The following is a 22,626-nucleotide window of genomic DNA, read 5'->3' on the forward strand; positions in this document are numbered from 1 at the left end:
AGATAGATAGATAGATAGATAGATAGATAGATGTAAGTATTTGATGTACAGGTCAAAGGTCAAAATCCAGTTTGATAGAAAGATAGATAGAGATAGGCAAGGCAAGGCAAGGCAAGTTTATTTGTATAGCACATTTCATACACAATGGTAATTCAAAGTGCTTTACATAAAAGAAAAGAAAAAAAATAATCACAACAATAAAACAAGGAATTTAAAACTTTGAAAATTATTTAAAAAATTGATTTAAGAGGTTTAAAATGAATTTAAGAAAACGATTATACATAGAATATAGTGCAATCAGTTCGGACATCGCACAGTGCTCATTCAATGAATGCACAGCTAAACAGATGAGTTTTGAGTCTGCATTTAAATGTGACTAATGTTTTAGCACATCTGATCTCTTCTGGAAGCTGATTCCAACTGCGGGCGGCATAATAACTAAAAGCAGACTCCCCTTGTTTTGTGTGAACCCTTGGTATTTCTAACTGACTTGATCCTAATGATCTGAGTGGTCTGTTAGGTTTATATTCAGTGAACATATCTGCTATGTATTTAGGTCCTAGGCCATTGAGTGATTTATAAACGAGTAAAAGTACTTTAAAATCAATCCTAAATATAACTGGAAGCCAGTGTAAGGACCTGAGGACTGGTGTAATATGCTCAGATTTTCTGGTTCTAGTCAGAATTCTGGCAGCAGCGTTCTGGATGAGCTGCAGCTGTCTAATGGTCTTCTTGGGAAGGCCGGTGAGGAGACCATTACAATAGTCCACCCTGCTAGTGATAAAGGCATGAACAAGTTTCTCCAAGTCTTGACTGGAAACAAAACATCTAATTCTTGCAATGTTTTTGAGATGATAGTATGCTGATTTAGTTACTGCTTTGACATGACTACTGAAACTAAGGTCTGTCTCCAGAATCACACCAAGATTCCTGACTTGATTTTTAGTTGTTAGACCCCTAGAGTCAAGGTATGCATTCACCTTGAGAACTTCATCTTTGTTTCCAAATGCAATGACTTCAGTTTTCTCCTTGTTTAACTGAAGAAAATTTTGGCACATCCAACTGTTAATTTCATCAATGCATTGGCAGAGGGGGTCAATGGGGCTGTAGTCATTTGGAGATAAGGCTGGGTAAATCTGGGTATCATCAGCATAGCTGTGATTGGCAATTTGTGGGAGCATATACAGGCTAAACAAGAGCGGTGCAAGAATTGAGCCTTGTGGGACTCCGCATGTCATGGACGTCCACTTAGACTTATGCTCTCCTATACTCACATAATAATCTCTCCCTTCTAAGTATGACCTGAACCATTTGATTACCATCCCAGAAAGCCCGACCCAGTTTTCCAGTCTCTCTAGAAGTATGTTATGATCGACACTGTCAAACGCAGCACTGAGATCTAGTAGTACCAGCACTGATATTTTGCCAGAATCAGAATTTAAGCGAATATCATTTATTATCTTAATAAGCGCTGTCTCTGTGCTGTGATATGGTCAGAAACCAGATTGAAAATTATCCAGGTGTCCATTTGAGTTTAGTTGTTCAGCTGATTAAAAACTACCTTTTCAATAATCTTGCCTATAAAAGGAAGATTTGATATTGGTCTATAGTTGCTCAATATGGTGTTATCAAGATTGCTCTTTTTTCAGAAGGGTCTTAACAACTGCAGTTTAGTTGTAAACTGTAACTGTATGAAAGGTTTAAGTTTAGGATGTTCAGGGTTTATTCTGACTCCATTGAATCCAAGGTACTACATTTATGTTTTCACTGCTGTGCTGCAATAAACATCTTCATCAAGACCTTCAATGTCCTTATCATTAATTCTTACACCTTTGTTTAAAATAAGAAACAAATCAGTCGAAATTGTTAAATGTTTAAAGAAGTAGTTTAAAATTTAGGAAAAGTTGAAAATTTACTCATCTTCAGGTCATCCAAGTATATAGATTAATTAGTTTTTTCATCAAAAATAAGTAAAGTAAAGTAAAATGTTAAATGTTTTTAAAATATAAATAACAATGTTGTTAAATAACAATTTTCACACAATTAGAAATAATGATTAATAATTATTAATAAATAAACTTCTACGGGTAATAGTCATGACAAAAGAAGAAAACCTGGCAGTGTTTCTCAATGTGGGCTGTTTTCTGTTGGAAATTTTCCTTTATAGGGAGCAACCAACATCACATTTACTTTATTTGCTTTCTTGACCCTTTAAATTAGGCAACTTCTGTCCATAATGTTGTTAAATAACATAATTTTCACACAATTAGAAATAATTATTAATAATTATTAATAAATAAACTTCTACGGGTAATAGTCATGACAAAAGAAGAAAACCTGGCAGTGTTTCTCAATGTGGGCTGTTTTCTGTTGGAAATTTTCCTTTATAGGGAGCAACCAACATCACATTTACTTTATTTGCTTTCTTGACCCTTTAAATTAGGCAACTTCTGTCCAAGCGTTTTCAGTTTACACCTTATATGGGCATTGGAAAATTTTGTTTGCAGAAGGTTCCTATTCAAATGAATAAAATGAAATTGAGCCATAAACTGCCCCTGGAGAACAAAAGCCTGGTGCCCACAACTACAGGGCTTCACATTATAAAGCTGCAGCACACAGTAGCTGTCAAGCTCCGACAGAAAACACACACTGTATTTATGGAAAGCTGAATAAAACTGAATAAAATATGAAGTGATCATTGCCATGTATGACAGCATACTAGAAGACAAGGAAAGTGTAATACCAACGAAAGCATACAGTAGATGTTTGTTTTTTTAATAATTCATTTGGGGCCTCCTGCAATTTAAGACCTCATGGGGAAGCTGTGAACTGCATTTGACTGAGGGGAACCTGATGAATGGTGAAGTAACAGACATATGCAGTGATTGTGTCAAATGTGAATGATTACAATACTAAATGAAATATGATTAGCAGCTGTACACTAAAACAGCATGAACATCATGTCCTTGAGTGATGATTTATTATATAGGGAGAAGCAAGCCAAACAATTTTGATCACAACAAAGCCAGTTCATTCCCTTAAGGTTTATAATGGTTCAGCAGAAGTTTTGCTCAAACATTTTATGGTATTCATGGAAGCCAAAAGAAAATGTTTTAAATGAGGCCTTTAGATAAAGCAATATTTTTTAAGTATCAGAGGAATGTTTTGTTCTATTGGGATACTCTGAGTTAAGTTGACTGGCCTCTGGGATAACTTACAGTTTTCTGAATTGAGGGCCAGAATGTGTTTTAATATATTTCTGGCTTTAGATGAGTGTGTATGTTGATGTTAGTGTGTCTGTGATACTGTCTTGGATTCAGACAGTGAAGGGAATGTTTAATGTTAGTATCATCTCTTACTCTACCTGTCAAGTAATGTTGTTAATTTCATGAACAGATCAAATTAATAAACCTCTGCAGACAAGTTTATGCAATAAACTTTTACAGAAGGTTTGGAGAAAATGTTTAAGTTTTTAATTTAATTTAATATTTATATTTTATTTTATTTCAGATTTATATCAATTAACAAAAGCAATTTTTTTATAGCTTTAGTTTTAGTTAAAGGGTTAGTTCACCCAAAAATGAAAATTCTGTCATGAATTACTCACCCTCATGTCGTTTCAACGGAACACAAATTAAGATATTTTTGATGGAATCTGAGAGCTGTCTGACCCTGCATAGACAGCAACGCAACTGAAATGTTCCCAAGTCCAGAAACGTAACAAGGAGATCTGTAAAATAATCCATGTGACATCAGTGGTTCAACCGCAATTATACAAAGCTACGAGAATACTTTTTGTGCGCAAAAAAAAAAAAAAAAGACTTTATTCAACAATTCGTCTCCTCCGCGTCGCCCTAGTGCCATTTTGGAGAGTATCCACTGAACGTAAACAGCGTATGCTGTTCTGTGTCAGCTGCGTCACACGGATACGCTGTTTTCGGTCAGATCAAATCACAACAACGTAGGAAACAGATCCGGCGTGACGCAGCTGACACAGAACAGCATACGTTGTTTATGTCCAGCTGATATTCTCCAAGATGGCGCTACAGGGTGACGTGGAGACGAATTGTTGAATAAAGTTTTTTTTTTCTTTTGCGGACAAAAAGTATTCTCGTAGCTTCGTAAAATTACGGATGAACTACTGATGTCACATGGATTATTTTACAGATCTCCTTGCTACGTTTCTGGACTTGGGAACATTTCAGTTGTATTGCAGTCTATGGGAGGGTCAGAGAGCTCTCAGATTCCATCAAAAATACCTTAATTTGTGTTCTGAAGATGAACGGAGGTCTTACGGGTTTGAAACGACATGAGGGTGAGTAATAAATGACAGAATTTTCATTTTTGGGTGAACTAACCCTTTAAATTGTTCTAAAATGAGAGTAAAACAATTGTTACAAAAGAAATGTTTTTTATACAATAAATGCTGTTCTTTTGAACTTTCTATTTGTCCTTACTACGTGTCTGTGCGTTGATCGTGGTAATATCATTGCAGTCTATGGGAGGGTCAGAGAGCTCTCAGATTCCATCAAAAATACCTTAATTTGTGTTCTGAAGATGAACAAAGGTCTTACGGGTTTGAAACGACATGAGGGTGAGTAATTAATGACAGAATTTTCATTTTTGGGTGAACTATCCCTTTAACAACAATAGCGCTGGTTTGGAGAGGGTGAGGGGATTAAAGGAATAGATCACCCAAAAATAAAAATTATTGACTCACTTTAATGTGACCCTCATCCCAAAACCTTATTACCTTTTTCTGTTATCCAACACAACACTATTTGTGTTCTGTTCCATACAACAAAAGCAGATGAAAACAACAACAACAAAAAACATGATAGACTTTGTTTAACAGCCATGGTCACCAATCATGTCCATTGTACTGCAGCTTAATATTTCAAACAACAGCATGATTACAAGAGTTTTGTTGCTTTTGTACACTGTTCAATGGAAAAGGTGGTAATATTGAGTAACTTACCTTTTAAACACAACGTTGGCAGTTATTTTGTTTACTTTTGCTCCAACAATGAAAACAGTTCCAGTCCTGATAAAGCCACGTCTCCAAGCAGCACACAGTTTCCTTCCTAAATACATCCATGTGAAACAAATTGTGAACAAATCTGTTTACTGAATTATTTAATCACTCACTCATGTCACTAAATCCTTTCTGAATGAACCCTTGTTGCGGTGAATGATTCCCTCACCAACACAGTCACTTGTCGCCACCTACTGGCATAACGATGTGGTGTAAGTGTTAAATGATTCCTTTTTGTGGTTGTCATTTCATTTTTGAAAAACGTTATGACAGAAAAAAAAATGATGTCCGTTTTTTTAGGTGAATCTCTTTAAGATGTAAATGTAGGCTATAGTATAAATAGTATAAATCCATGAACTACAATAGACCTACTTATGTGGAAAGTTTGAAAAGCTACTGGTATGCTCAAACCATGAGCATATCGCAAAATTAAAAAGATGGGCAATTCTTCATCTGAATGAAGTTATGTGAACCTGTTTTTGCACCTTATGTGTGAATCCATGAACTACAATAGACCTACTTATGTGGAAAGTTTGAAAAGCTACAAAATGGCTACAGTATTTATAATGTTATAGAGACATTTTCAATAGCCTCAGTTAACCTGCAAAGTCTCAAATGGAACAAAAGACACTTTCTGCTGCCCAACATATGATTAAAGGTGAACAGACATACAATGATATATACAGGTGTGCTAGAGCTGGAATCTTTCTGTCCAACCAGCGGAACCCAAACTCCATGACCACAGACTTTTCCTTTTCTCCTCCCCTCTCTCTTCTACAGGTTTTTTCACGACACTTTTTTCAACCTTTTCAGCAGCTGCTTTTCCGTTTATCACACTATTACATAAACCCTGGAAAATGTGGGAGTGGAGCTTAACTTCCCAGTCAAAGACCATCTTAGATGCATGATTATAATGATTAATATCCTCAGTAATAGTATATGATTAGTAGTGAGAGGTTTTCTCTTCCCATAGACATTTTGTTCACCAAAGAACATCACAGATGTTTAGAGATCAGATCACTTTTGTGACATTAATGCTTCCACATTTGGTCTAATGAACAATTGAAGGCTATTTTCACAGTCAAACTGAACAGATAAAGTACTGACCTATATAACATAACCACCCGGTACAAACAATTCAACAACAACTTTTGATTTGCAGTTCTGGCAACGATATTGACCTTAGATATGTTGAACACAAGGAGATGGTTTTAGAAAAGACTTTGCTAGAAGAAAACAAATTGTGCAAACATTTAAGGGCATCTGGTGAGTGACTCAGAATAAGATCAGGGCTTAGAGCTACTCTTTTCCTAAGAACTGCTCACCTCCTATGTGACTGCAGACCAGCACAGAGATAGAGAGAATAGAAATAGACGAAGAAAAGGGAGAGAGAGAGAATCCAGACCTAAAACGTTTCCAGATTTGGAGGAAAAACAGAGAGAGATAATAAGAGAGAGACTTTCCTCAGACATGAGCTCAGCATCCTGCTTCACTTATGTTTCACTGCTGATTGACACCCTGAGGAGGCCAGAAAGTGGCCTGTTTGAAGACTAGAGAATAAAAACTTGGAGTACCGCTGCATCTTAAATTTAGGGAATGTGAGATAAAACATTCCTTTGTGAGATTTTTTGACTGACGATCTGACCTTTTATCCATAAATCACATCTAAAAAAACTAGGTCACTTGGACACATTTTTTGTATTCAGCTGGATTCTATCAATTACAGAGTCCATACAGACTACGCACACACACGCACTCACACACACAAATAATGATACAAACCATAGAGTAACATAAAACTTCATATTACACTAATCCATGACAATTACTTAAAATTATGGTGATTTATCAAAAAGCTCAAATACACACAAACGTGCACAGATGTATGTGAGAAAATGAAACGATGCGTCTGGAGACTTGGAATACTTGTGTATTTTGTAATTCACAATGGGCCAAAACATGTTTGTGACTTTTCCATCTTTATTTCATTCAAACCTTCATCCATCATTCTGTCTCACTGCCTTAATGCACATATATGTTAAATTGCAGACTTTTAGTGCAGAATGAAAGGAAAGGACGTGACATGTGGCCAAGTATGGTGTCACACATATCTTGAACACACACCCAGAGCAGTGGGCAGCCAATGCTGCGGCGCCCGGGGAACAGTTGGGGGTTCGGTGCCTTGCTTAAGGGTCTCCCCTCAGTCATGGTATTGAGGGTGGAGAGAGTGCTGTACATTCACTCCCCCCACCTACAATCCCTGCCGGACCTGAGACTCGAACCTACAACCTTACAAGTCCGGCTCTCTAACCATTAGGCCACGACTGCCCTGTCAAACATGAAGGCTTCAGTGCCAGTGGCTTAGCAGAGTGCGCCACTCAGTTGACACAATGTGTATGATGACTATGCAAATGTCATTAGGAAGATGTCATTCTCTCATTGTAGATTCACATCATGGACTTTTATTATCTTTAAATCTGTCACCTCATTTCAGTCCGTACTTTTGCATTGTTTGCAAATGGTTTTGTAGTGCAATAAAAAAAAAAAACAACAAAAAAAAACCGGTTGGCTTTTGTAGCACTGCACTAACAAAAACACTTAAGGTCTGTTCCAGTAACCATGGATTGTTCCTATAAACAATAAAATAGTGTAAAAAGTGTGATATCTGAGATAATTTTATTTTTAGTTTATGGCATTACTTTTGCATTGTTTGCAAATGGTTTTGTAGTGCAATAAAAAAAAAAAAATAAATAAAAAAAAACCGGTTGGCTTTTGTAGCACTGCACTAACAAAAACACTTAAGGTCTGTTCCAGTAACCATGGATTGTTCCTATAAACAATAAAATAGTGTAAAAAGTGTGATATCTGAGATAATTTTATTTTTAGTTTATGGCATTAGGCACAAGACTCACAGCCATCTGTGGTCAGAGTTTCTGTCACACTTTTATCACTGTTCTCAATAAATACTAATTCACCACAACAGCGGTGATTTTTTCTGATTTTTCTTGTTCTTTCTTTCTTTCTTTTTTAAATAAAAAAATCCAATAGAATTAATTAAAAATTTGCTAGCTACATCATTCTTGGTAACATGCCATCATGTTCAATCTACTTTGAAGTGCTTTTTAAATAAAACACAGTGGCAAAAAAATACAAGGCTACAAACAAAAAGAAAACAAACTCACTGTCAGCTGTATTTTATTAAATGTGACAGATATTTTTAAAAGCCCAGAATGACCTTGGCACTTTCCCTCTCAATCCATTTGAGAGGAATGTGGAGTTTAATTAGGAAGAACTCAGCTTGGTTGAGTTCAGCATTATCATCCACAGAACAGATGTAATCACAGCTCATAGGGGGGCCAATGCTGTGCATTTTTGACACACCATAATGAATAAGCATTGAGTCATGAAACCAGTGACGAATATGTCTGTGCATAATGAATATGTCTGTAAGTAATGAGCTCTGTAGATAACATATAAGTACATACAGTATAACTAAGCTGCCTATATATGGTAACGCTTTAGTATAGGGACCAATTCTCACTATTAACTAATTGCTTATTAGCATGCCTATTAGTAACATATTGGCTGTTTATTAGTACTTACAAAGCGCACATTCATTACCATATTCCCTAATCCTATACCCAATACCTAAATTTAACAACTACCTTACTAACTATTAACAAGCAGCAAATTAGGAGTTTATTGAGGCAAAAGTCAATTAATAGCAAGAATTAAAGGCAAGAATACACACACACACACAAAATGATTATTGCACAAGACAACAGGCCTAATTTTCCTGAGAACTTAATTGACTAGCCCCGGACTAACATTGTATAAACATTTGCTGTTTTTTCGTCAGATTCTTATGCTGGGAATATGTCTATTTTCAGTCACAGTGTGGCAGGACATGATGTGGCGTGATCTGCCTGACTCTGGCAGTGTCTTGGGCACAATGAAGGCATTTATGAAGCTCAGACGAAGTGAGACAGAACTGCTTCTGCGGCAGCGTTCCTGGCAGATGCACGGAGGTTTAACACTACCGCAGCTATTCCCGTTGAGCACGCTCCAACCATTACTACACCAGAGAAAGCCCAGTGTAGCTCCACCGTTGGCCCAGCGTGGGTCTCTTCCAACTGCTTCAGTGCTCCCAACACTTACTGCATATGGAAAGCATGTGTGATCCTCCTCCCTGCGTTAAATGAGGACCAAGATGCTCTAAACATTTCCACTGTTTGAATATTTTGCACACCTTAGGAGTTTGCAGCAACACTCAGTTATAATGAAAATTGAAGCGTGTTTATGTATGTGCTCGTTGAGCCCGGTCTCATGAAAATGCGTATAAATAGTACCAAATAAAAACGAAAACTCGTTTTATTGATACGCAAAAATTTACTTTGGCGTGTATATGCTACGCACGTGTTTGGCGTGCATATAATACAAAGCGCACATTAATGACCATATTCCCTAATCCTATACCCAATACCTAAATTTAACAACTACCTTACTAACTATTAACAAGCAGCAAATTAGGATATAATACGCAGTTTTCGCGAGCATATGATACGAAATTTGTTGGCGTGCATTTGATACGCATCTACCCCACAATCCTAATCCTACCCATTGCGTAGCATATACACGCCAAAGTCCATTTTTGCGTATCAGTACCACGAGTTTTGGTTTTTATTTGGCGTACTATTTATATGCACTTTCATGAGATCGGGTTAGCTCTTTTACTCTCCTTCTCTAGCCCTCATCCTGCTTTTATGTATGATGCTGTTTAACAGGCATTGGAAAGACCAACTGCTCTGTGTGCCCATGCCAGTTAAAATGGACTCGTCATTATTTGCCTCTTTTAAACACTTTGTAATGCTGACATCACTGTTCTGGTCAGCAGGAGATCCTTGAATGGATCCAGAGTGACTCAAAATGTATAATCCTCCTAACAGTGTGATACATTAAATGGCCTTTTACCAACATAAAACTGCTTCAAAGTGCTGAGCTGATATATTGTGGGTGAAGTGCAAATTATTGTATGAATGGTGAGCTCATATTGTCTGTTAGAGCATAGAACAAGCAGCCAAGAGAATATTTTCAAAGTGTCATGATATTGGAGTGATTTATGCTATCTGTTACAACGCTTTTCGGAACTGGCCCCCGCATATCACCACAGACCATACTTCAAAGCTCCGGCTACATAATATTTACCCAATGTTTATCTGTTAGGAATCTTTTTTATATAACACATCAGTTTCCCGGCAAAACCGATGAGTCTGGATAAACATATCATGGCTTCAACACCTTTTTTTTCTTTTTCTTTTTAGTAAATTCACTACAGCAATCCATTATTATCATTGAAAGAAAGTGTTTTGGAATTCTGTCTAATTTATCTTACTCTTTGTTTTCCTTCAGAGTTTTTTTACTTCCTTATTCCTTCTCACACATTTGCCATTGGTGCTTGTTCTCTCTCTCTCTGTGTATTTGAAGCAAGAATGTATTTGATTTGTGTACTTGATGAATGAAAGTTATGAATTTTATTAAAGTAATATACAAGTTGATGGATTTAATACAAGTAATAAATAACTTGAAAAAGACCTAGAATTACGCATTCTCCCTTTTACACATATACAGACACAGAATCACAAAAACATGATCATATTGGTAAAATGTAAAATATTGAAAATGTATTTACCTACAGGAGACCAACACGCAACATACATGGACAGAGTGCAGATCATTGCGGTCTCTAAATGCCATCTTAAACTTTTAGACACAGCATTTATGAATGGGGAAATTAAGTTGTAAAAAGGTCTCATACATTTAATAATTTATTAATATGTTGAAATTATTTTGTTATTCTTATAATGTACCAATGTAACATTTATCAATATTAATTGTTACATAGGAGTCAATGGGATAAATTGTTACAACAATACATTTGAAGCCATTTTTACAAATGTGGCCAGGTTTGAATTAAATACAATTGCACATGCATGATCATTATTTGGAGAATGAGACAGAACTTCATGAAAATGTCTCTACTGGCACCGGATCTTTTATTTATACTATATAAGACTTAAATGGGTGTCCATGTATAATTTATGATGTGTTGACATCACTACCAGTTGCTAAACATCACAATTTTAGTGAACTTTTGGGGGATAAATAAATAAATAAATGCACAACACTTACATAATACACTAAATACACTTACACTTAAATACACTTTATAAATAAAAACACTTCCAATTAGCAACATTATAGTAAAACAAGCACAAATGGCATTAAATAGAAATGTATAATAATTCAGTAGATTAAAGATGAGCATTTGCTGTGAATTGCTCCATTTTTTATTTCCCCCTTTTTTTATAGTCCAGGGTGATGAATTAAGCACAGAGCACAGATAGCCCTCTTGTGTGCAAAAACAGGGAAAATGTCCTTCCTGCCAGACAGATCATCATTTACAGTCTTATCCATATTTGTGTTGGTAGCTGTTGCTCTGTATCTCTCATTTTTCTCCCTCTTCTTTCTGTCAGTTTCACCTTTATTGCTTGTTATTTTCTCATTTTTTGAGATGGCACATTTTAGACTGGTCGACAGGGAACAAGGCGAATCTCTCTGTCTTTCAGTCCTTGAGTACTCATTTTTTCCACTCATTATGACAGAGCAGTATACATACTGAATCCTCCTGCGTCTGCCTGCAGAGTCGCTGTACAGATGACTGCAGTCTTTGGCTTCTACTCCTGCTGTGCTCCTCACTGACTAATAACTCAAAAACCTGCACAGCCACTTAGTTTAATCCTACACAAACACTGAAGTATTTACAGGGAAGCTTTAAAAAGAAATATAAACCAGAACAACCCATTTAATACTTAGGTTGACTTAACATAAGGTGCAATACTGGTAATGCAATGGATCACCTGAGAGGGAAAGAACTCTTACATTGACCAAAAATATAAATAAGCTAAGGAAACACTGATACGTGTATTTTAATTATCTGTTTCAGTCATATATTTATAATACATTTTAGACATAATTTGGAACCAACTGACATACTACCTTTTATTATTAATTAAATAACTACGTTACATACAAAAGTGTTACTTATTTGTGACCCTGGACCACAAAACCAGTCTTAAGTCGCTGGGGTATATTTGTAGCAATAGCCAAAAATACATTGTATGGGTCAAAATTATAGACTTTTCTTTTATGCCAAAAATCATTAGGACATTAAGTAAAGATCATATTCCATAAAGATATTTTGAAAATTTCCTACTGTAAATATATCAAAACTTAATTTTTGCATTTAGTAATATGCATTGCCAAGAACTTCATTTGGACAACTTTAAAGGTGATTTTCTCAGTATTTAGATTTTTTTGCACCCTCAGATTCCAGATTTTCAAATAGTTTTATCTCGGCCAAATATTGTCCTATCCTAACAAACTGGTTTTGTGGTCCAGGGTCACATTTATAAGGAATAACCATAAATAAAACAAAAATGACATAACAAAATTAGTAGTGGCAGGCACGCACGCCCTCATTTAGAATAAACCGGATTCTCATGGAATGGAGGTAAAAACAATGGAATGTGCCTACGTGTCTGTTGTGAGCTTTGCAGAATTTTGCGTGAGAACTTAATGCACACATAAATATGCAATACACAAATACAAATTATTATAAACACATAATTAATAAAGGCATATTTTAGTATGCTTGTATGCAGCATTGAGTCTTTACACAGAATTTGGAGCAGGCAAAGACTGAGCCACCTCAGAGCAGCCTTGACTGTGTACTGTATGTCAGGGTTCATTTTAGGCCTTCTTGTGTTTTAGGTCTCAAATGCCCTGCACAACATTTCAGACAGAGAGGAGCAAACAAAAGGAACATGTGTTTTGGAAGTTTCGATGACTTCTCCATAAATGACGAATCCAATAAATCATAGTGGATTAATGAATGGGGGAAAAAAGCACCCGCACAGAGCCATTTGTCCAAATCCACATGTAGCTCATTAGAGACGGTGGTTCTTTCTAAACATACACATCCTCTGATCTCACTAATATGTACTAGCGCTTTGGGGATTTACCAAATTACACAACAGGGAAGGGGTGCATTTGTTTATTTCTTTATTTTATTGTTTACTCGTTTCTTGTTTGGAAATCAGACAATGCGAGCCATTCTTGCTCACTGCAGAGGTTTTGTTTCCATTTGTGATCATTGGGGAATAATCATAGCATAATCATTTTGGCATAGTTTGAATGGAGGCTGATGCACCCAGACTCTTAGTAATGGAGGACAAAATGCCCCCCACTATGTAGGCTGTTTTGTGCTATGTGGATACCGTTAGTAGACAACAGGAGAAGAGTCTCATGCTGAAGTTATGCCAGGAAAGACTGACGAGTGGAAGATGAGGCAGCCCTACACTGTAAAAAAAAATCTGTAAAATTTATGGTAAAAAACCGGCAGCTGTGGTTGCCGGAATTTTACCGTAAAAAATACGGTAGCAACGTTTTAGGTTTTAACTTAAATTTACAGTTAAATACCGTATTTTCATTAACTGATATAATGTTAATATACCAACCTATTGAAGTACTGAAATCTGTTTTGTACCTTTGTAATACACTGATAACCACCAAATGCAGGTGGTGATGAGAAAGTCACATGATGAACCAAAGCCCATCACAAGCAGCTTTTAAATAATAACATATATAGAAGGTGCACAGTGTCATTCTCATGCTAAAGTTATGCCAGGAAAGACTGACGAGTGGAAGATGAGGCAGCCATAAAGAAGCACCTATATTACAACTGCCACTGATTATTGGACTCATTTAAATGTAAATTTAAATTCTAATCTGACATTTCACATTCTTTTGCATACACTGAACACATAGATGGCCATACCTGAGTAAATATTGGGCCAATTACAGTTCAGATTCTCTCTTTCTTGAAAGATTATTCAAAAAAGAGGGTAACTGCAGGACTGTAATGTGCGTGTATGTACATTCGTCTCAGAACATTTCCATATGGAAAATGTATAAATGAATAAAGGGGTTGTGAGGGAAGCAGTTGACCACAAAACAGCTGGAAAAATCTCCTCAGCACTTATTCAACAAACAAGTCCAATTCCTTCGATTCTCCCTGAGGAGATTTACCCCGTGTTCCATCCCTCCCTTTGCCTGATTGCTGTGGACCTTTATGCATGGTGAGGCAGATCTTTATCCATAATGGCAGGTTATAGATACAGATATATAATTTCTGCTGAGTGTGATTCAGTAGCTTTACGAACACATAGTCAAGTGGCCCTGCTTTCTGTCTCTAGGTTTCATTAACATTCTTCTCGTAGCACATTTTATGCATTCATAATTCTCTAACTCGGGTTTAAAACTTTGTTGTAGTTGTCCCATGGGTTGTTGTCTTCGTTACAGCATTTTTATTTACAAATGGATCTGGTTTTTAGTCTTTTGAGTGTATTACTTAGTTTGAATGTGTGGCTGTTTATATGCTTTCTTCCAGGGATCAACATGGCTCAGAATTGCGTCACGAGGCTTTTTTAACTTAATGGACTTGTAAATCCAGAGGTTTATAGAACTGGGCAGTAGAGCAGCTATCAGAAAAAAAGCTGGTGTTAGGTCACCATTGGACTGATTTCCTGGAACATGTGTGTGTGATAAAGGAAAAACTCTAAGGGACCAAAGTCTTCATTAACCTACTGACGCATCAGGGAGCTCCTAACCAGAAGAGATTTGTAAGTTTTCATGCTTGTCTAACCTAATCAGTTGTATTCCCTGCGTATGAGTGCACCTGTTGATTGTTACATTCAACTTAGATTGGGACAGTGATAGCTTTGTAACATTTGGTGACCTCACATGTTGTCATCTGGCCCTCATCATTGGCGTTTCCACCCCAGTAACAATTAAGAACTTTTCCAAACTTCAAAAAGGTTTTATAAAAGTGGTCCATATGTGCTGTATTCCTAGTCTTCTGAAGCCTCAAGATAGGTTCTTGTGAGAAACAGACCAAAATTCAAGCTGTGAATGTGAACAAAGCTTACAGGAGAGGGAGATTATCAATGAATAACAACTGAAATTGTAGTCTGTTCTTCACACACAGCATTGTATGACTAAAGATTAACATGGGTTATATTAACTGCTTTTATGGCATCTTTGCTGTGCTTTTGTGGTCTTTTTGAAGCTTAAAAGTTTCAGTCATCATCATAATTCTTCAGCATTTCTCCATTTGAGAATGAAAGTTCGGTTTGGAATGACATGAGGGTGAGTAGATGGCAGAATATACATTTTTGGGTGAACTATTATTTTAATATGATGCTTTTTTTATGAAGAGTTCATGCCTGTGCCTGTCCTCTCAGTGGTCTTCTAATAGGCTCTTTAGAACATGATGTCGGTGTATTCTGTTTCATGGCCCCACTGGCCATGTTCCTCCAGCATCTGTATCTTTTATGAGCGTCTTGCTCAAAAGCTTCAGTAATTGAGTCTTATTGCCCTGCAGAAAATTCCATGGATTAATGATGAAACAACTGTTCTCCCATAATTCTTCCCTCAAAAGATTAGAACTGGCCTGGAGTTCCAGTTCACGCAAGGTTCGTGGCATTTCAGTCAGTGCCCATTTTATCCATGCCAAGCTGATGGCACAAATTCAATCTAACCACAAAGGAACTGTGTGCAGCTTTCATTTACTCAAGAGGCCCGCCCAAGGGCGACTTCAGTAGTATTTATGATGCATCCTGTGAGTGAAAAGTCTGGCAGAGGTGTGCAACTCACAACATGATTCTCAGTCATGGGCTGTATGATCATTTTATGCAAGCTTAAACTGATGTTAAAGTTAAAACTTTCTATGAAAAATACTAGGAAGCTAACATCACCTATAGACCCCTGTTATTAAGATCATTAGCAGGGCAACAGTAGGGGAAGTTCTCCAGGAGCTGGCATCGTTCCATTCACTGGGGTTTAAGAGACGGGCTAAGTGTGGAGAGAGAGAGAGCCGGCCCCCTTGTAGTGGATATCTGTAGTAGGAACATTGGGGGAACCAGGTTCAAAGGGGTACAGGGCGTCTGAGAAGAGGTACTGAAGACCATAAAATTAAAGCACTCATAAAGGATAGATTCTAGTGGAACGAATTCCAGTGTAGTGGAAAACAAGACTCCTTTTCTTTCTCTCACACAAACAATCTGATTTTCTCCCTGTTTTTCTCCACTCTAGCTCATGTTCTGCTTTGCATCTGTGCAGATTTTTTACTGGCGTTTGAAGGAGAGCTATTATTCCACAGGACCTTCATCTCTGTATCAATGAGATGGAAGGGCACACATCCGTACTGTAATAATTGAAGATACATCACTGCGGTATTCCCTATTATTTCATGCTCACAGACAAATACCAGACTAAGAGACTATTTGGCAAGATTTAATGTTGTAAAAAACACATGTGAGCGTCTTGAAAGGTTTGTGTTGTGTGGGGTGTGTCTGTTAGTGTGTGGGTATATGTGTTTGCTTAAGAGCCATATGGTGAAATGAAAGAACGCCGGCTGTGTCTGTACAGTGTCTGTAAAAATGATGAAAGACGGCTGTAAATCCAACAAGGCCGAGCAAACGAGGCTTTCCATGGCCGAAGCTCTGATGTGATCCTCTGTGATCCAAGTTCTGGAGTGGATTTGAGAATCCATCTTCATCCATCATATATGACATCACCGTTTTGTGACAGTTCCACAAAATGTTTGTCTTTTGGTTTTCTTGGAATGTGTAGTTCATTAATGCAATGGCAGGTTATAGATACAGATATATCATTTCTGCTGAGCGTAATTCAGTAGCTCTACAAACACAGTCAAGTGGGCCTGTTTTCTGTCTCTAGGTTTCATTAACATTCTTCTCGTAGCACATTTTATGCATTCATAATTCTCTAACTCGGGTTTAAAACTTTGTTGTAGTTGTCCCATGGGTTGTTGTCTTCGTTACAGCATTTTTATTTACAAATGGATCTGGTTTTTAGTCTTTTGAGTGTATTACTTAGTTTGAATGTGTGGCTGTTTATATGCTTTCTTCCAGGGATCAACATGGCTCAGAATTGCGTCACGAGGCTTTTTTAACTTAATGGACTTGTAAATCCAGAGGTTTATAGAACTGGGCAGTAGAGCAGCTATCAGAAAAAAAGCTGGTGTTAGGTCACCATTGGACTGATTTCCTGGAACATGTGTGTGTGATAAAGGAAAAACTCTAAGGGACCAAAGTCTTCATTAACCTACTGACGCATCAGGGAGCTCCTAACCAGAAGAGATTTGTAAGTTTTCATGCTTGTCTAACCTAATCAGTTGTATTCCCTGCGTATGAGTGCACCTGTTGATTGTTACATTCAACTTAGATTGGGACAGTGATAGCTTTGTAACGTTTGGTGACCTCACATGTTGTCATCTGGCCCTCATCATTGGCGTTTCCACCCCAGTAACAATTAAGAACTTTTCCAAACTTCAAAAAGGTTTTATAAAAGTGGTCCATATGTGCTGTATTCCTAGTCTTCTGAAGCCTCAAGATAGGGTCTTGTGAGAAACAGACCAAAATTCAAGCTGTGAATGTGAACAAAGCTTACAGGAGAGGGAGATTATCAATGAATAACAACTGAAATTGTAGTCTGTTCTTCACACACAGCATTGTATGACTAAAGATTAACATGGGTTATATTAACTGCTTTTATGGCATCTTTGCTGTGCTTTTGTGGTCTTTTTGAAGCTTAAAAGTTTCAGTCATCATCATAATTCTTCAGCATTTCTCCATTTGAGAATGAAAGTTCGGTTTGGAATGACATGAGGGTGAGTAGATGGCAGAATATACATTTTTGGGTGAACTATTATTTTAATATGATGCTTTTTTTATGAAGAGTTCATGCCTGTGCCTGTCCTCTCAGTGGTCTTCTAATAGGCTCTTTAGAACATGATGTCGGTGTATTCTGTTTCATGGCCCCACTGGCCATGTTCCTCCAGCATCTGTATCTTTTATGAGCGTCTTGCTCAAAAGCTTCAGTAATTGAGTCTTATTGCCCTGCAGAAAATTCCATGGATTAATGATGAAACAACTGTTCTCCCATAATTCTTCCCTCAAAAGATTAGAACTGGCCTGGAGTTCCAGTTCATGCAAGGTTCAGGGCATTTAAGTCAGTGCCCATTTTATCCTTGCCAAGCTGATGGCATGAATTCAGTCTAACCACAAAGGAACTGTGTGCAGCTTTCATTTACTTAAGAGGCCCATCCAAGGGCGACATGATGACTTCAGTATTATTTATGAGGCATCCTGTAAGTGAAAAGTCTGGCAGAGATGTGCAACTCACAACATAAGTCTCAGTCATAGTTTGGGAAGTATGATCATTTCATGCAAGCTTAAACTGACGTTAAAGTTAAAATGTTCTATGAAAAATACTAGACAGCTAACATTACTTATAGACCCCTGTTATTAAGATCATTAGCAGGGCAACAGTAGGGGAAGTTCTCCAGGAGCTGGCATCGTTCCATCCACTGGGGTTTAAGAGACGGGCTAAGTGTGGAGAGAGAGAGAGAGAGACGGCCCCCTTGTAGTGGATATCTGTAGGAGGAACATTGGGGGAACCAGGTTCAAAGGGGTACAGGGCGTCTGAGAAGAGGTACTGAAGACCATAAAATTAAAGCACTCATAAAGGATAGATTCTAGTGGAACGAATTCCAGTGTAGTGGAAAACAAGACTCCTTTTCTTTCTCTCTCTCTCTGATTTTCTCCCTGAGTTTCTCCACTCTAGTGCATGTTCTGCTGTACATCTGTGCAGATTTTTTTTACGGGAGTTTGAAGGAAAGCTATTATTCTGCAGGAACTTCGTCTCTGTATCAATGAGATGGTAGGGCACACATCCGTAGCATAATAAAGATACATCACTGCGGTCTTCCCTATTACCTCATGCTCACAGACAAATACCAGACTGAGGGACTATTTGCCAGGATTTAATGTTGTAAAAAAGCACATGTGAGTTTCTTGAAAAGTTTGTGTTGTGTGGGGTGTGTCTGTTGGTGTGTGCATGGGTACATGTGTTTGCTTAAGAGCCATATGGTGAAATGAAAGAACGCCGGCTGTGTCTGTACAGTGTCTGTAAAAATGATGAAAGACGGCTGTAAATCCAACAAGGCCGAGCAAACGAGGCTTTCCATGGCCAACGTCTGATGTGATCCTCCATGATCCAAGTCTTGGAGTGTATTTGAGAATCCATCTTCATACATCATATATGACATCACCATTTTTGTGGCAGTTTCCACAAAATGTTTGTCTTTTGGTTTTCTTGGAATGTGTAGTTCATTAATGCCTTGGGCTTTTTTAAAAGTGAACAGAGTATATAAGTGTGAGCTCACTGCTGTTCACCCTCTGAGTCGCTCTACATGGGCCCTCGCAGGAAAGTAGCACATCCTGATGCTCAGTCTCACGCTCTGTCACAACCTTTCGTCATCACTCAGACATCCTCTTTAGGTAATCGGCATATGGAGCTGGGAGACCTGTCTCTGATAATGAAGACCTCCAGTATAAAGAGAGCACTCTCTTTTCAGAGGCCTGTCAGACACACCTCCTAGACAAATTGAAGAGGGAAGCATGCAAGGTGGCCGTCTGCAATGTCTGCTATTGTCTCAAATGAGGACGCTCACATTCTTGGCTTTCAGCTCTTGCATAAGTTTATGACACATTGCTGTTTATATTTTTAGTATTAAACTGAGACGAGCATGTGTCATTGCAAAAGAGAGAAAAATATAAAGATATAAGCATTTATAGAAACTGCTGGCAAGTGAATGATAAATGCACACTACAGTAATGTGTGTATTTATATCCGTATCCATTTGTCACCATAATAACTGTTATTCTCGCAGTTTTATTTCACAGTTTTATTGGTTATGCAGGTTTCACCTGAGCAAAATAACTGTATGTTTTTAATAATGTATTTGATTGATTTTTTCTGCAGTGCAAAGGATCCGATTTCCAACTATTAATTTTTCAGCATTTTTGTGCCACAGCAGTTGTTTTTAATAAAAAATAAAGCAGTCTACATACAAAATGTAAATTCTCCACAATATATAAAATATTTACTCATTGTTTTAATAAGAAGTATTTGTCTTTATTTAACATTGTATAACTTTAGCCCACCCCACAATCATCTACTGTAATTTTAAAGATTTTCACGAGTTAGGGTTAGATCAATTTAATTATGAATTAATTTATAATTAAATTTAACGTGTTCTAAATAAGTGCAACGATCTCATCACAGTAATTTTGGCACCTCTTTGATTTTGATTTAGTTTAGTCTAACGTCCAGCCAAATTCTAAAGTGTTTTGTAGCTTTCAGGAGCCCAGGTCTTTTAATGACAAGCCCTGTAATGTGTGCTGCCTTTTAAGTGAAGGAGTGACGGGCTTGTAATTTGAGAGTCTGACCGGGGGTATTATTATCTAAACCTAGCACAGAGTCTGAACGGTCCAAATGTTCAAACAGACACAAGGAAGGACACGGCGAGGGTCTGTGTGGCTCACGGTTGTTGATTTAGCCAAAAACACAGGCAGGAAAACGTATAGGAAAGTTGCAATATCAAACCGAGGACGATTCTGTGTGATTTCGCTGTTTCTGTGTCGGGATTGCTCGGCATTTGACGCTCTGGACATGCGTGGGGCTGGAGCAGGAGGGCTTGTCTAAAGTTTAAACAGCAGAGCCGAAGGTAGCCTACTGTTGACTGTGATAAGACAGAGGTGGCTATGATGGCTTCCCCTCTGTTCCTACTGATAGCCTGTCTGCTCTCGTTGCGTGTCGAAGGGGCTTTCTTTTCGGGACCCCTGCACCCAGAGATGTCCAACGGCACCTTTCATCATTATTTCGTGCCGGATGGCAACTACGAAGAAAACGACGATCCAGAGAAATGTCAGATGCTGTTCAAAATGACCGACAATCGCAAATGCACCCTGGACGAGGACCAGGACTCGGTGATCCGGGACGATTTTATCATCATCAAGCGGCACATCGAGGACGCGGCGAGGGTGCTGGAGGGCATCGGCAAGAGCATCTCCTTCGACCTGGACGGAGAGGACAGCTATGGGAAATACCTGAGACGGGAGACGACCCAGATCAGCGAGGCGTTTTCTAACTCCGAGAAGTCTCTTCTGGAGCTGGAGGTGAAATTCAAGCAGAGCCAGGAAAACGAGCTGAAAGAGGAGCACAAGATCAGCGACGACTTCCTCAACATGATCGTGCACACGCGCGACGTCTTGAAGGAGACTCTGGACGTCTCGCTGGGACTGAAGGACAAGCACGAGCTGCTGTCGCTCATCATCCGGAGTCACGGGACCCGGTTGAGCCGTCTGAAGAACGAGTACATGAAGGTGTAGAGAGGGCTGACTGTCAGTCTGCCTTCAGGAGCCTACCCAGGCAAATCTCAGTCTGACTCTATGACAAGGCATTTTAACATTAATTCCTTCAAATTAAGTAGGCTGGTAATGAACTTGTACTTGTTTTTAGTAAATAGCCAATTTTCCCAATACAATTGTCCCAATTGTCTTTATGTAATAGTACTGAAGCTATATACTGCACGTAATTATTCGGTTCAAATTCATTTCTATGAGACATTAGGGTCGATCCTAGCTGTTATTAGTAATATATGCTATCTCACTATAGTTACAGAACACACACTGGTCTAATAAATAGGTAGTTTGTATGTAGGCTATTCAATTAGTACTATGAAGCTGAAATATAGCCTACATTTGTGACCCTGGACCACAAAACCAGTCATAAGGGTCAATTTTTGGAAATTGATATTTATACATAATCTGAAAGCTGAATAAATAAGCTTTCCATTGATGTAGGCTATGGTTTGTTAGGATAGGTCAATATTTGGCCAAGATACAACTATTTGAATCTGAGGGTGCAAAAAAATCAAAATATTGAGAAAATGGCCTTTAAAGTTGTCCAAATGAAGTCCTTAGCAATACATATTACTAATCAAAAATTAAGTTTTGATATACTTACGGGAGGACATTTATGTAATATCTTCATGGAACATGATCTTTACTTTATATCCTAATGATTTTTTACATCAAAGAAAAAATCAATAATTTTGACCCATACAATGTATTGTTAGCTATTGCTACAAATATACCCGTGCTACTTATGACTGGTTTTGTGCTCCAGGGTCACATTTGAATAGTTATAAGAACTAGAGTAAATAGTTAATAGTTACTATGAAAACTGGACTAGATACCAGCAAAAATTGGAACACATACTAATCTGAAGTGAATTGTTAATGTCTGAACCACGGATCCCTATAGAATTCACTGGAAAAATTAGGAAAATATTTGGAATTGTTTCTTGTTACTATCACCATAGTTGTAAAATGTATTAATCGCTATTGGATTGCTTACTAAAATAAGAACTAGTAACATAACAATATACTATTTATTTTGAAGGAATAAATGCTATTTCTCTGTAACTACTTGGCAAAAGTGATGCAGCTATTCTGTGCAATAAATGAAAGCCAGTATTCACTTAATAGCGGCAATCATACATGATGGACAACCATTAAATGCTTTAAACTTGGCAATACTGCCCTT

The 22,626-nt window shown here is 37.7% G+C and overlaps 2 protein-coding genes across 2 annotated transcripts in view; one reads left to right on the forward strand and one right to left on the reverse strand.

The window, feature by feature from the left end:
• LOC107740449 (mucin-15-like) overlaps window positions 1-5,049 on the reverse strand; it is a 14,403-nt gene extending 9,354 nt beyond the window's left edge. Inside the window, exon 1 of the mRNA XM_016552893.1 lies at window positions 4,979-5,049. The gene's annotated coding sequence lies outside the window, so the exon portion shown is untranslated. The remainder of the gene's footprint in view (window positions 1-4,978) is intronic.
• Window positions 5,050-20,454: 15,405 nt separating this feature from the next.
• Window positions 20,455-21,822, forward strand: fibinb (fin bud initiation factor b). Its single transcript, XM_016552952.1, has one exon. It carries the CDS (start codon window positions 20,782-20,784, stop codon window positions 21,406-21,408), a length of 627 nt encoding a protein of 208 aa, XP_016408438.1. The 5' UTR covers window positions 20,455-20,781; the 3' UTR covers window positions 21,409-21,822.
• Window positions 21,823-22,626: the final 804 nt, after the last annotated feature.

Source organism: Sinocyclocheilus rhinocerous, unplaced genomic scaffold, assembly GCF_001515625.1.
Source record: "Sinocyclocheilus rhinocerous isolate Xijiao unplaced genomic scaffold, SAMN03320098_v1.1 scaffold225, whole genome shotgun sequence".
NCBI lineage: Eukaryota > Metazoa > Chordata > Actinopteri > Cypriniformes > Cyprinidae > Sinocyclocheilus > Sinocyclocheilus rhinocerous.